Raw genomic sequence first — 15,876 nt, 5'->3', positions numbered from 1 at the left:
TTCCTATCTTTAGTTCCAGCACAATGTTGCCTACTAGCCACTGGTTTTGGTCATTTACAGATATAAATAAAAGATTGGAGAGCCCTTAAAGTAACCCAGACAACAAAATGCTGCTGGTGGCCCTGAACTAACTTTTAGATGGGAAATGGAATTTTAAAAAGGCCAAAGGAGGTCATAGTCTATATTACATTATTTTTCCATAGTGAATACATGGCAAGAACAATATTAGAAAGTAAGCAAGTTGAGCATGGTGAAGCCATATTCCCTTTGTCACCTTCTGTCATATCATGACACATTGCTTTTATAGGGCACGAAGTAAATTACTTTCCAGCAGCCACTCCCAACATGCTGAACCACACAAATGTGTCAAATGACTTCAAACCCACCCTTTACCACTCTTTCATTTAGGCCTGGACTTCCATTCTAGTAGACTAAGCCCACAGGTCCTTCCTGCTCTGGTCCCCAGATGTCTTGACTTGCTTTTTTCCCACTATAGCATGTATGGAACCTCTTCATAATGAGAAGAAATACTTCCGTGACCTAAAGACTAACTTTTAGCAAGTATATTTTGTTCATACATGTTATATGGAACATCACATGAAATGAAAGCGGAAAGAACAGAAGAATGACAACAATCTAATTCTGAAGCTTGCATGGTTCATCTGACGCTTTTCAGCGCCTGGTGCCGGTGTAAAGACTCACATTTGACCATAACAGTTCTGACCCATAGTCCCTGCATACGCAGGAATGGGCCTTATGTATGACTTCTCTGTACTTCCAGACAGCACCAGGGATAGACATTCTGGCACACAAAGCTCTTGGAGACTGTGAGTAATAACAGTCTTCTAACTCTAAATCTAGATCTCTTTCTTATCAAATTGGCTTTCCTTCTGGTTAGCACAGCCCTGAGAGGAACTTGGTCTCCCGAGGCGAAGACACCCACCCCTCATAAGGAAGAACACCAGAACAAATTTTGGAAACTGATGAATGTATCTTGGAAAGTAAGTGGACAGGTATGAGGAGTAAAAGTTAGTGCAAAACCCTGGAGACTGCTGAGAGCTGATGGGCAGCTCTACACCTTCTGGCAGAAGGATCACATGAACCACCTTGCTCTCCTCTCTATCCCTAATGAGGGATGGAAGGCTCAGAGCAGCAAGCACTCCATAGCAAGGGTGCACACAAACCACCTGGGAAATGGCCTGATGGGTCCCAGTGTTTGATGGGAGGTGGGAAGGGAACAAAGGCCAGAAAGGTCACTGTGTATCAATTAAGGTCCTTCTAAAAGACCAAGAAAACAAAAGCGAAATTGGTCCAGATGGTTGGTAAGGTCTTAGCTCCAAAGGCTTTTTCCTCCAGCCCCATCCCTTCTACCCCTGTTCCCCTAGATTCACAAGGGAAAGCTGGTTTCAATCCACTTGATGGCTTCCTTTATTAGCTCTTGCTCCTTGTCCTAGGTGATTTTGTTCTGTGTTTGGCATTTTACTTACTGAGGTCAAACTAAAGTCTTCATGGATGCTTCCAAACAGATCAGGAGAAGAAACATCAACAGAAAGACTAAAAGCAGAAGAGACAAGAAAGCAGTCACAATTAAAACTGACTGAAAACTGCAATGACTTCAAATGTTTTTGATAAAAGCATCTGTACAGCTTTCTGTAGATTTCCTTTGTGTTTAATTATTAATATCATAAGGAAGCACTGAGGACTATCTTTTATCCTGGGTCATATGAAACTTATATGGGAGCATTCTCAATACTCAAGTGGCTGCATTAAATTAAAAAAAAAAATTACCAAATGGGAAAATGTCAAATAATATTCACATAGTTAAAATGTTTTTGACTATCAAAATTCCCAGGGGACGGACTGAAGCTCACTTTCACAGTTTTACAGGTGAGCTAAGAAATTAGTTGATAACTCAAAAACAATCAAAAATGTAAAAAATATGAAAGATGAGAGCAGGTAAGTAACCCACTAATTAATATACTGAATTAATGGAATCAGAACACCTTAACAGAATTTTTCTTTAGACTTTACTGACTTGAATTCATATGGAAGTCTAAAATGGTCAATATGAAATAATACTTCTAAATAGAGATAATAAAAAAGATCCCAATCAGAGAGAGGTAGTGGTACATGTCTTTAATCCCAGCACTTGAAAGGCAGGCAGATCTCTGTGAGTTCTAGGACAGCCTGGTCTACAGAGTGAGTTCCAGGAGAGCCAGGGCTACACAGAGAAATCTGTCTCAAATAAAACAAACAACAACACCACACACACACACACACACACACACACAAAAAAAAAAAAAAAAAAAAAAAAAACTAAAAACAACAAAAAGATACCAATCTGAAAAGAGTTGCAATATAAAGTAATGATAGCACTAACTGGTATAGAATGTATTTGAATGATTAGAGCAGAAGAAAAGTTTGGAAATGTTGCACTACCCATTAGAATCTAACAATGTAGGAAACAGGAATTTTAACAAAGTAATAAGAAAAGACTGACTTAACCAGATCACAGATCTGGCTGTGAATAGTAACATAACATTCTGGTGGGGTAATGAGCCAAATATATGAAGTCAAGTCAAAGAAGACTACAGGAACTAGCGTGGGTTGGGGAGATGACTGTGGTACAGGGCTTGCCACCCAGTGTGAGAAACAGAGTTCAGATCTCTAAAAGCCATGTAAGTATCAGCTGGGCAGGACAGCTCACCTGCACTCTCAGAACTTATGAGGTGGAAACGAACCAGCTAGAAAAGCTGAGTCAGTGTGCTCCTGGTTCAAATGGATGACCCAGCCTAAAAACATTTTTCATCTATTTCTGACCACAAAGTGTCCAATCTCTCTCTCTCTCTCTCTCTCTCTCTCTCTCTCTCTCTCTCTCTCTCTCCCTCCCTCCCTCCCTCCCCCCCCCTCTCTCTCTCTCTCACACACACACACACACGTATACACATGCAGGTAAACACACTGGGCATGTGTACATACACACAATTTTTTAAAAAGTATTTGTTCACTGGAGATGACAGTTTATATACTGAAGAGCAAAAGTTAATGGTAGGTATGGTGGTTTGAATAGGAATGGCCTGCACAGATTCATGTGTTTGGATGCCCAGACAGTGGCACTATCAGGTTTAACCTTGTTGGAGAAAGTGTGTGGGGACAAGCTTTGCACTCCCATATATGCTCAAGCTACTCCCAGAACACAGTTTCTCCTTCTACTGCCTTCAGATCAAGACATAGAACTCTCAGATCCTTCTCCAGCACCATGCCTGCCCACCACCATTTCCATGATGATAATGGACTGAACCTCTGAAACTGTAAGCCATGCCAATTAAATGCTTTCCTTGATAAATGTTGCCATGGTCATGGCGTCTTTTCACAGCAACAGAAAACCAAACTAAGACACAAGTAAGCAGAAAAATTCTCAAATTGCCAATTAGATTCAAACACCCCTTTTGATACTGTCTATATTAAAGCAGGACCTTTAGGTGCGCAGGAGTTTCACATGTCAAGTGTCAACCAAAAAACTGCTCCATGGAACAGTATTGGGAGACAACTATAAGTGTCCGTCAAAAGTCAGGGCTGGGCATGGTCTCAGAAGGCTCAGGACTGCAGAGAGTGAGGGCAGCCAAAGCACATAAGTCACAGCAATCTAGATTACATGTGACTACCTCAGTATGGAATGTATGTCTTATATTTTATTACTCTTAAATGCTTCAATGAAATTAATTATTTTTACTTACTGAGTAGTATCTATGTCTGCATCAGGCTTGGTGCTCAGTTGTTCCAGACAGTATATAAAAACCTGGATTAAAAACAGCAAGTTTCAGAAGTATGAGTTTTCAGGTATCAGTCTATCTGAATAAAAACAATTTTATACAAATTAAAGCAGAAGTGTCTAGCCCATAAAAAATGAGGTAGGGGAGAGATGTATCTAATAATGTAGGTGTGTAGGGGTAGGGGTGTGTGTGTGTGGGGGGAGACATGTGAACTAAGTAATAGAAATATACATTCCCCATCAACGTCTAATTACGTAAGTGACAGAATATTAAAAGAACCTTGCTTAAGTCAATTGTTATGTCCCTAAATACATTTTAGAAGAAAGACACTTTTTCTTTCCCTTATTTATCCACAAACATGCTCAACTACGTTGATGTACCTATGAAGCACTGGTCCTAATCAAACAACTTTAAAAATCTAGATGAGTTACAAGCAACCAATTTTCATTGAGTTGACTCTCCATCTAAAGGATATGAATGCAAAGTACCATGAAAACAGACAGAACACAATAGAAACGAAATACACAGGCACTGCTAAAATAAATGAGAACTAATCTACAATAGCTCCATCTGCACAGCTGTCTTACTCTAAACGCTTATGTACAGAGATGAAATTTTAAAGAACTCGTATTTAATAGTAAGATCAATATTACCAATGGTGAATGACAGATCAATGCACGGATTCAGAGTCTATACCACTATTTTTAGTTACCTGCATGATATTGATGCTTAGTTGGCAAACCTCCTCCTGTGTTTTAGGCTGTTGAAAGACCTATGAGAAAAAATTTAGATAAAAAAGTTTTGATTATGCCAAGGAAACAAAAGTTAGATATAAAAGCTAAAAGACAGAAAGCCACTCTGCCTGTCAGCTATCTTACTCCAAAGGGCTAGCCTTAGGTGGCTTCCTATCTATGTTGGTTCTGACCCCCAATTGGCTGACAATACCCAAGTAGGTCATTCAGTCCACAAGAACCTTGCTCTGCTTGAAGCTGCTGGACTCACATTTTAACTGCTCAGACTGCCATGGAACCTGAACTCAACACGTCTATGTAGAGAACTAAATGAAATCATTTCAGAAGAGAGTGGCTCTAGGACATCAATTAACTACTGCTTACTGAGATTCCTAGGCAGAGAATCCCTTTTCGTTTTTACATCCCAACCAGAGTTTCCCCTCCCTCCTCTCTTCCCAGTCCCTCCCTACCAAGCATAGACTTCTTAAGAAGGCTAAAGCAGGTAGAACACAACAGAAACTCACGCTGGCTTCTCCAGGCTTGCAATCAACAACACCCTTCAATGACTGTAGGGAGTGCACGATGCACTGTTCAAACTGGCATGGCTGAAAGAAAGAAAACCTCCTTAAACACAGACACTGCCCTGGCTATGAATATGTATTCATAAAGTTGAATGTGGCTAAAAGCTCAAGTCCTCAGAGTTACAGAAAGGAACAAAGACCAGAAGTCTATCCTCAATGAGGTTGTGATTGGAATGTTTAAAAGGGATAAAACTTTTGAAACTAAAGCTTTTCTAATTCATGTAGGAACTGAGTAAATTTTTTTTCACCAAAATTCTCTTTTCATAGAAAACGGACAAGGAGCAAATATAAGGCATGCATACTTGAGGACTACACTGCACGCATGCTCAATTTTCTAGGTGGGCCATCTCTTAGATAGTTCAGTCAAACCCAATGTTGTTACATCAACCATCTGGAGGAGGTGCAAGATCCTACATCACTAAGTCAAAAACTGAAAGTTGCAGCTCACCTTTAATCCTAGCACTCATGTAGAGGGAGGCAGGTGTTAGGATTTGAACTAGATACCTTGATTAGGATTTGAAGTAGACTTGCTTAATCTTTACACCCATATGAATTCCATGAATGGATAGGAAACACTAGACAGTTTAGAGAGCAGCTACAGTCAAGGCAGCAGGAAATAGCAGTCTAAACAACTGCTCTTCCTATTCTAGAAACTTCTTCGTCTCTTTGTCAATCACCTACCTGTAAGAGGTTATCAAAACCACTCTAGTTCTCAAAGAATCCTCCAAGTTAAAAAAAAAAAAAAAAAGAAAGAAAGAAAAGAAAAGGAGGGAGGGAGGGAGGGAGGGAGGGAGGGAGGGAGCGAGGGAGGAAGGAAGGGAGGATGCATTTTTGCCAAAACAGCACACTGTCCACTGAGCTGCTGAGGGGCTTTGGTGAGGTTCTGGCTAAAGACACATTCCAGATCAAGAGCAGCCAGGACCTCAAAGGCTCAGAGCTCACTTCCAGAGCACACAAGGGACCCTTTCTAATCCCAGGCACAGGGAAGGGAGAAGCAGTCTCCTCAAAGGGGTCAGGCAAAGGTTAAGGGCATCTAAATGATCCTGTCCCCCCCGTTACTACAAGCATTAACTTAAATAAAATCCTTTGCAATCCTTTGCAGTTTACAGCATGCTTTAGTGCACAGACCCCTTTTACTTCTAAGCCATCTGAGAGGGGAGCCTAGCTCAGCAGCTGCCCAGATCAGATCAGCCTGTGGATGTCTGTGGAGGGTTGTCCTTCTAACTGATACAGTAGGGCCAGCCCGCTGTGGGCAGCACCACCCTAAATAAACTGTTCCCAACTACACAAAAGTTAATGGGAATATAAGCCTGCTGCCAGCCATCAAACATCCTCTCCCATGGTTCTTGCTTGACTCACTGGCTGTGAAGTGAGTCCCTTGGCTGAAGACAAGGCCTTGAGTTCTTGCCCTGACTCCTTTCAATGACTGACTGTGACCTGGGATGGTAAGCTAAAGACTCCTTTTCTTCCCCTACACTGCTTCTGCACAGTATTTTAAATAGCAACAGGAAGGAAACTAGAGTATTCAAATGATTTCAACATATAATCAACATAAAAGCTCTCTTACAGTGAGAAAGTGAAGAGCTGAGTATTATATATACCCTTTCTCTACAGATTTTTTGAGAGAACTAATCAAAGAATACTATTTATTTCAATGCAAATAATGGAATGAACAGAACAAATCCAACCAGTTAGACATTTCTATCTATCTGCAATAAAATAACTGACTTACTAAACATAATGAACTTTCCCAACTCATCTCTTGAATGATTTAACTTAGAAAACACTGGAGGTGGGCACGTCTTTTCTAAGCTTAGAGAATACTGGTATCCATTTATACTGACCTGGAGTAGAGTCTTGAACTTCATAGGCAACAACCAGCCCCAACTTCTAAAGTAAGACTACTTAGAGCCCATGTAGACTCCAGCAAAAGGAATAATGCTCTGTGGGACCTCCATTCCCAACTTAAAAGTGCTTTACAATTTGTGGGGCCAAATCCACTTTATTCTTGGCAGGGGCTAGAAGTTCCATCCTCAGAATTTATTTTCTGTCCCTTGCAAAGGAGTACATGAAAGAAACTGGCAGTAGCCATATTATTTCTTGGGGCATGGGGACACTTTCTGGCCAACAGGCTCTGGAGATAGTGGCTATGGTACTCAGAGACTGCTTTGCTTTCTTCCTGACAGGTAAGTCCTAAAGGAGCCACCAGGACTGCCACAAAGAAACTGGTGCAAATAGTCATAAAGACCGACAGTGACCCTGGGCACTGGCTGCATGACAAGCTGTCCAGCCAGCGTGAGGAAAAGGCAACCACTGTCCCCCTGTGTAAGGTCAGTTTCAGCAACAACCCAGTCCCTATCAGACTGTTAGGGCACCCATCGGACAGGCATGAAAAATTATGAAAAGTATTTTCAAAGGTACTTGAAATTCTAAACCCACCTGGAAAGAGGTTGATTCTAGAAAGAACAGATCAAATCTGTGCACTGCCTGACCTGTGTGCACGTCTTGCATGTCTTGTTTTAGTATTGTTTTAGCTTTAGGGACAGAACCATTATTCTTCTATCTTGCTTTTCTGAAAACTTCCAAGTTGCTAAGTAATGCAGCAGAATTAAGCACACTCTAGTTTTTTTAAATGTCTTTGATTAGCATTAAGTAAAACTGACTTTAGGAAAAAATATTTTAAGATTGTGTTATGATTTCTGGAAACTAGTAGGAGTAATAATATGAAATAAGTATGGTCCTTATTTATATAAAAACATTTAATTGTATATAACAAACACTAATGACTAATAATGAAAAAAACAATTTAAACTTACTAGGGAAGTCAGTCCTTCATTATCAACAATCCAATCTTCTTTTTCAGCTAATCTCTTTATTTCTACATGGAAAACAAGGACACAAATACTTTCTATTATAATTACCTCAATGAACTCCCAACAGAAACAAAAACGTCCATGGGTTGTGTTTTTTAATTATTTTACATGCTTGTGAAAAAAGAAATACAATGTAATATTGGTAGATTTGAGGAGTTAGTTATGTATTCTTTACATGTGTTTTTCTTTTTTTTTTTCTTTGTTTGTAAGACAGTTTCTCGGTTTAGCTCTATCCTGAAACTCACTCTGTAGACCAGGCTGGCCTCGAACTTAGAGATCCACCTGCCTCTGCCTTCTAGGAGTGCTGAGATAAAAGGCGTGCACCACCATCATGCTCATGCAAACACTTTTGGGGTTTTTGTTTGTTTTTAACACACAGCCTTCTAGACTAGGATCAAAGATACCTCACAACAGTGTTACTCACTCAGTATTCGTCACAAAGTGCTAGATATGTGTAAAGTAAGCCTCCAATATTTCTGCTCTGAACTCCAAACTGTAGGTTAGACTTAGAGTGGGTCCTCTTTCTCATTCCTGAATGGTAGCTGCATCTCACTTGAGGCATGAGCCTTGCCCAAACTTTCAGCAGGGAGGCTTGCTTAGGTGAAGGTGGAGGGAAGTGTTTAGATTCTTAACTGGATTCCATTTTCTTCCCTTTGACACAATGCATCGACTACAAATTATACAGGGCAGGGCCTTCCACACTTAAAATCCTGGTGGCAGATGATAATGGCCTATGCTGTTTATAAAAAAGTTCTAGGGTTTTTTTTTTTTTTTTTTTTTTACTGTATAATTTCTAGTATTCATAGAAACACTGCCAGTGGTGTTCTGATTTCATGTGAATTTTAAATTTACATAGAAAAGATCCACATGCTTTTAAACATATTTTACATATACTTTTCTATTCAGTAGTTTCTACTTAAAATTTATTGTAAAGATGTTCTTAAATTCTTTAGTTTCAGCTGGGCATTGGTGGTGCATGCCTTTAATCCTAGCACTCCAGAGGCAGAGGCAGGTGGACCTCTTGAGTTCAAGGCCAGCCTGGTCTACAAGAGCTATTTCCAGGACAGGTTCCAAAGCAATACAGAGAAACCCTGTCTCCAAAAAAAAAAAAAAAAAAAAAAAAAAAAAAAAAATCATAGTTTCAAGTACATCCACCTTACCTTCTGCAGTATGTTAAATCCCAAGTAAATTATTTTTAAAAAGATACTTTAAAAAAAAATAATAAACACATGCAAATTTCCCTAACACTGGTTTTCTCTTATTTTCATGGCCTTGGAAGCTGGAAAGAAGTCAACTCAGGGAACTCTCCTAGTAAAAGCTATTAATTTTCCTAACATACCTTCTGCAGTGTGTTGCAATGTCACCATTATACAACGTATACGGAGGTCCAAAATTAGGTCCTGGATAATCTGTAACATGTCATTAGGAATTTCTAGGGCTGTCAATGATTCATAAGTCAGCCTGGCAAACAAATGAAATACAACACAGTGAATAAATGGGGCCCCAAGCAATCCCTGCCACTGCCTGCACTATCCTATAATTACATCTTACAGAGCTTATGAGCAACAGTGTTAGCTTGAACGTTGAGTGCAGCAGGAGCTGTACAGGGTCCCTGCAATAGATGGATGCAATACAGGATGACCCTCTCATCCAGCACAGACACCACAAATGCTTAAGAGCTGCTTGGTTAGATTTTAAGTGAGAAATAGGAGCAGTAGCAGGACAGAGAGATAGAAAGTTAATTCTTTGTTGACATATTAAACAACACATCATACCCTGGAGTGCTGACCATTTTCAAAGAGTACTAATGCAAACAAACATATGTAGACCCACTGAGTCCTTTCAATGCCTATGGCTCCCATGGGTCCATACTTACCTTATGGTCTGGATGACATGGGCGAGCCACTGCCCTGAGAGCTCTGCCTGCACCTCCCAACCTCCATATTGTCTTCCATCTCCCTCTCTGAGGCTGAGTGGGAGCAAGGCTCCCCGGATCAGCTTCACCAGGGAGTGCATTACTTCCTGAATCATTTTCTAGAAAATAAAAAGGGAAACTGCATGACAAAGTGTATCATATCATGCCTATAAAGTCTTCAATAAGGCTGGGAGAGGAAACCAGTGCTCTGAAGAGTTGGCAGCCTCATCCCTCACTTACCTTGACATCACTTTGTCTCTGCCTTACATTCTTCGCTCTTTCGATCTGGCCTGACTTCTCAGCAGTCTTCAAAAGAGAAGAACAAATATTAGCTCCCTTGTAGAAAAGTTAAGAAATGCTTTAACATCTATGCACGAAGACACATAAACTTCCCTGGATTAAATGAAATGCTAAGACATAAGCAGAAAAACCTTTCTTATTCCAAAAGAAGTTAGCTTGCCTCTTTCTCGGTTCTGGTAAAAATCTATGTACAAACCCAAGAATCAAGTTGAAACTACAAATTTTGTAGGTGAATTGTGTATGCCTAATTCACTAATTTTTCATCAACAACCTATACCATTAAATCACCAGGTTCTGTGTCCATGACAGTATCCTTCCCATCATGCTGCACTGTTGGGCACAGAGACAAAGGAAGAGTAAAGTCTGAATTAGTGGAACAATCCCTAGGCCATCTGTTCCATTTCTTCTGTAAGTAAACATTTATTATAAACACAAACACTACGTCTGTCACTTAATTTTTGTTTATAAATCGTCTTCTTTTCAGTGTACCTTAGAGAATACATTCTGCCATTCTAGAATTATTTATTTCTGTTTACTCATAAAGCCTATGTCTTTCTTAATGTAATGTGTGGAAGACTGTTTTCATAATTAAGAGTAATCTGTTCAACTGGAATTCTTCTAGTTTCTTATTAATAGATGTTTTAATAACCAAATATTACTACATAAAATACCCTAAAAAACAAGCTTATAACCTTTTCAGATAAATAATCAATAACAAAATTAAACACTGTAAAAACAAACTCTGATATTTCATTAACATAATACAAAACCTAACTGTTAAGTTTAAAATTTCAGGTATTGTTGGATAAGGTTAAAGTCATGTCAAAAGACCTTTCTAGTTAAGAACAGGGACATCATAAGTAATTACATTATTACCTTGAAGTTAATGTGAGAATATATATTCACATATATTATACACATGCTAGAGATGCAGCCATGGAGCTGGTTTATACATGAACATCATTGACGTGAATGAGTAAAAAAGGGTGAGATATTTTAAGAAGCAATATTCATCATATATATATATATATATATATATATATATATATATATGAGATATCACATACCCTTTAACTTACATGGGTCTTAAAATTTCATATTATGCTGTGGAGCTTTTATTAGTTTTTTTTTTTCCTTTGTAAAAATATTCTTTTGCTTTGAAAGTTAAAATGTAAATTGCAAGTTTACTTCATAATCACTGAAAAAACTAACTCCTGAGTTCACTGTCTTATGACATTTCTTTGCAAAACAAGATGGGTTATATTTTGATTTTCAATACAAATGAGAAATACCCCAAGTGTAGTAAGTAGGGAAGTGCCAGGCTTAGGCATTCAGTAATGATAAGCAAGCTCTGGGTTGGCCTCAATGTCTCAAGGGGCAGGCCATGTGCACAGGTGAGGTGCTGTTACAGCCAGGAAGGTATCACACCAAAAATGTTTTTCTCTTCTGCCCAGCTAAACCACAGGGCTCTACTGACCTCATTTCTGCTTTGTCCAGCTCACTAAGTGGTATACAGCAGCCTTCCAAATGCTGCTATTTGTCAGATATTAGTCGGGACGCATTTTCTCTTCTGTCTTCTCTCACTAATTTTGCCTATAGCTTCATATACTATCTCCCATATGTGTATCTGCAACCCAAACCCTTTGAGACTCAATTACCTACTATCTCTTAAATAATTCACAGGAGCCTCACATACAGCACAATAAGAAACGGAAACCTGGCGGGTTTTCTCCAAGAAAGAGACTTTGTGCATGGTACCTTCTTAGCCAGAAACCTGCTGCACTGCTATATCTGAATTCTTGCCCTCATCTCTCCCCACGATCCACCAACAATACCTGCACACCACCTCTGAATAAAAACTACACCACTACTTGCTCTCCACCTTCACTGACAACACCTCTCTTACCCCTGTGCTTCCTGCACACACAGCCCTATGGCTTCTTCCCGTGATTCTCTCCAAAAGGCAGCGGGCCCACTGTGCTTCCAGGCTCTCCTTGGAGCCTTCCCTTGGAGATGCATGTGCTGTGTTAGCTCCTGTCCACTTTTTGTAAGCTAAGGTTCAACCTAGAGATTATGTCTCCTGAGTCCGCTTTTCTCTGCATCCCACTATTGACCATCTTCATTAGAAGCCTGGCTTTGTTCCTTTGATAGATACTCAAGAATTAGGATAAGTTTTTAAAAATTAACTTTTAATCGGCATCTTCAAGAAGGGACGAGAGTAAAAGTTTATGTCAGTCATTGTTTTCTTCACATGGTATCTGAGTGTTTTGGAATGGACTTATGCATGTATGGTACATGTGTGCCCATGTATATAGCATGTACATAAAAGTGTGTGCATCAGCAGCTGGCACACTGGCTAAGAGCCTGTTCTGAACATGCTTTTAAAAGCATTCTTACCTTCAATCTGTGCCTCCCAGAATCACCTAGGTATCAAGTCTTATTGTGACAGACTAGCCAGCCACCAAGGAATAACATTCTGTACTTGCTATATGAAACATAATATACTGTATGATGCTACACTACACTGTGCTACACTATACTACAAATACAGCTCCTGAAAAGCCTGGCAAATTCAGTTCTTTCCCAAAGGCTTAACTATCAACAAAATGGAGAGCAGAGGGATGAGAGTTCTGTGTGATGGCAACACTTTCTGGTTGTTTTGATATTACAGAACTGGACAATCCCAATATAGAATATAGGTTTATAATGTCTGCCCTATTTAAAAGTAATTTTTCAGCTTTTGATAAAATTTAAATTTTCTTAAAGCTTTAGGACTTTTAAATTGTTGATTCCTAACATTTAAAAATTATTTGATGCTTTAAAATACACTACATTCGAAGCACACCCACAGGTGAGATAGTATTATGACCCACTTCGTTAACGAAAGCCTCAGCCCTTTCCTGCACACACAGACCAAAACCAGTTTGTGGTGAGCCCAACGGCAGATTTCACTGTTCTGATTCACATGGGTCCAAATAGTTTAAAGAAGTGACTACTGTTTAAACTGCTAGAAACGTTTAACGAACAAGCTGTCAGTAGACCAAGAGAGTTCGATAACAAGAAAAACAGGACACTTAGTGAAATCTGTTTCAAGGTCTTCCCTCTTACATCAATTATCTAAAGTGCTAGACCTCCTCCTAGTGTCCACTTAACCAAGTTTCAAGTTTCATTCATAGCCTAACTGAGTGGGTGCACTTTCCAACTCTTCTCCTTCTTGCTACTTTCCCGTGGTGGCTCCCAAGCTTCTCGATAGAGAATAAATGCTCTAAAAACATGATGAGTTTCTGAACACAAATAAGATAGAAACACCACAGGCATAGCCAGTTCAGTAGACTAATCAAAATGCATTTATTTGCATTTCAACAGTTTTCTATCATGAAATCTGAAATACATCATGGTTTTTTAATGAACAACCAACTAGGTAGGACATATAAGAAACTATAATCTCTTTTAACTGAGGTAGCAAAAGACCAAAGCCATTTGTCAACTTTGAGTCTTGAAAGACACAAAGCAACTCTGCATGTGAGATGTGCCTCCTACAGGTGGTGGTGCACACCTTTAGACCAGCAGTCAGGAGGCAAAGGCAGGCAGATACCTGCTGTAAGGCCTGCCTGGTGTACAGAGTGAGTTCCAGAATGGCCAGAACTACACAGAAACTCTATGCTACAGAAACAAAAAGAAGTGATCCAAATTACTGAACTAAAACACTTGGCTGGAAATAAGCAACATGGCTTAAAATCTATTTTCTAGGGGACTTGTTTTTATATGCATTAATCTACCTTACATTCTTTGGTGCTACTGTAGAATTTCATCACTCTGGTACTTTTCAATGCTACTAAATTTGTTTACACCTGTGTGTGCCAGGCCAATGTCATTTCAAATACTGGAATAATTCTAATGGGGGACTTTGGGCCTACTCTACTGTTTTTTAGACAAAACTCTACCATGGGGTCACATTCTCAATAACTTAGCAACGCAGCTTTCCATGGACTACCAGTTGTTTCTCCTCAACATCTGTACTTGAAGAGATGGCATTGACATTTTTCACCAGGCCATTAAGTGACTAAAATTCAAAGTGCATTTCTATTGGATGTGCATAATTTTCACACCTTCATAATTGGGGACAGATGTATAATGTGATTAAGATACTCAGTAAATGTGAGAAATTGCAAGGGAAGTGCAGCTCTTCACATACATAAGACCTGCAGTACCAAAAAGAGGCTGTGATGGAGTGCAGAGGGCCACAGGGAACTCCAGAAAAGGACTTGCTACCTCCCCTCTCTGACACACCAGAATCTGAGTCTGCAGAGATCAAAGATTCCCATTCTCTCCTTTACACAGCACCCCAAGGAACCTGCTAGAGCCCGAGATTTGGGAACTTCACCTTTTAACTCGGAGCAGCTGTGCCAGCAAACCACTCCGTAAGTGCTGTTTTTACGGCTTGCCTTCTATTACACTCTTGACTGTACAATTTAAGATGTTTTGCCTTTGCTTGTACATTGCTCAGTAGGGTCTTAGGCTGTTGTTTCTTTTCTCCACCCAGTTTACTGGCATTCAGTATACTCTAGTCACATCTCATACATTCACTCTCACTCCCACATCTTTTCTTCTTTCTCTCATACTTAACCACTCATCATTTTCCTTCTTGATTGTAACCTTCCACATACTTAATGCTCTGAGATATGTGGACTTAGCAGTATCCCAACTTTCCCCTCCCGCTACTTTACCCACTTCAATATTTTAATTTGATCTAATCCTCAACTGCTATCTTTATCAACCCTACTTCTTAGGCTAATCTTATTAGCCAAAATCCAAGCCTACTCCATACTAAGCTTGCCTGTTTATCCTCTAGGAGCTACTGAAGTCAAAACAGCCACTGTTATTAATTGGCTAATATGACTTTTGCACAGCAGTAATAGCAAGCAGATGTGGTTGCTCTCCCACTTAATAATTTACTCAAGGCATAATACAGTATTTACAACAGACACCATGAACCCCTAGACTGAGGAATTATTTTCTAAGCTATTTCCTCAATTATATCACACCCAAGTCCCGCTTGAACATTGTAAATTCTTCATAGCTGATAAAAATATACAAAACAAAGTAACACCAGATATATAAATTACAATGCAGTTACAAAAGAAGTTGAATATAACAACATAACTCCTCCAAAAATGATTAACCCACAGCAATGCCACCTAGTGAGAGTAAGTTAAATGAAATCCCAGAGAATGAGTTCAGGTATGTTCAAAGGCACAAGCAAAAGGCTGAAACAAAAACAAAAACGAGTAGGGTGATATATGGTATAAAGGAGAAATTCAACAAAGAGAAAAACTAAAATGTTGAAACAAAAACATTAAGTTCAATATAAAAATCCTATGGTGCCTGAGTAGTAGAATGAATTAGGGAAGGAGAGGACAGAATATCTCGGCTTGAGAGCAAAGTGGAGGAGCTTGAACAAGGCAACAAGACAAAGATAACTAATAAGAAGGTACTAATGAGCATCTGAAGACACACTTGACATTCTGAAAAGCCCAAATCTAAAGATACTTGACATAAGAGAAAAATCTTGTCCTAAAGGCATAGGAAACATTTTCAAAAGAATCATAATAGAAAACACCCAGAGTTAGGAAAAGAGATGCCACTCCAGATACAGGATGGATTTAGGATACCAGACAAACAAGACCAGGAAAGGACTTCCTC

At 39.4% G+C, this 15,876-nt stretch overlaps 1 protein-coding gene across 2 annotated transcripts in view; it reads right to left on the bottom strand.

Annotated features, from left to right (window-relative positions):
- Exoc2 (exocyst complex component 2) overlaps positions 1-15,876 on the bottom strand; it is a 125,731-nt gene that overhangs the window by 44,266 nt on the left and 65,589 nt on the right. For both annotated transcript variants that reach the window (XM_051194486.1, XM_051194487.1), the window contains 8 exons: positions 10,114-10,179; positions 9,835-9,992; positions 9,298-9,419; positions 7,902-7,963; positions 5,029-5,109; positions 4,486-4,545; positions 3,738-3,799; positions 1,488-1,554 (listed from right to left, as the gene is read on the bottom strand). In XM_051194486.1, coding sequence (XP_051050443.1) covers positions 1,488-1,554; positions 3,738-3,799; positions 4,486-4,545; positions 5,029-5,109; positions 7,902-7,963; positions 9,298-9,419; positions 9,835-9,992; positions 10,114-10,179 — 678 coding nt within the window. The remainder of the gene's footprint in view (positions 1-1,487; positions 1,555-3,737; positions 3,800-4,485; positions 4,546-5,028; positions 5,110-7,901; positions 7,964-9,297; positions 9,420-9,834; positions 9,993-10,113; positions 10,180-15,876) is intronic.

This window comes from Phodopus roborovskii, unplaced genomic scaffold (assembly GCF_943737965.1).
Source record: "Phodopus roborovskii unplaced genomic scaffold, PHOROB, whole genome shotgun sequence".
Lineage (NCBI taxonomy): Eukaryota > Metazoa > Chordata > Mammalia > Rodentia > Cricetidae > Phodopus > Phodopus roborovskii.
This window is presented reverse-complemented; position numbering and strand designations above follow the sequence as displayed.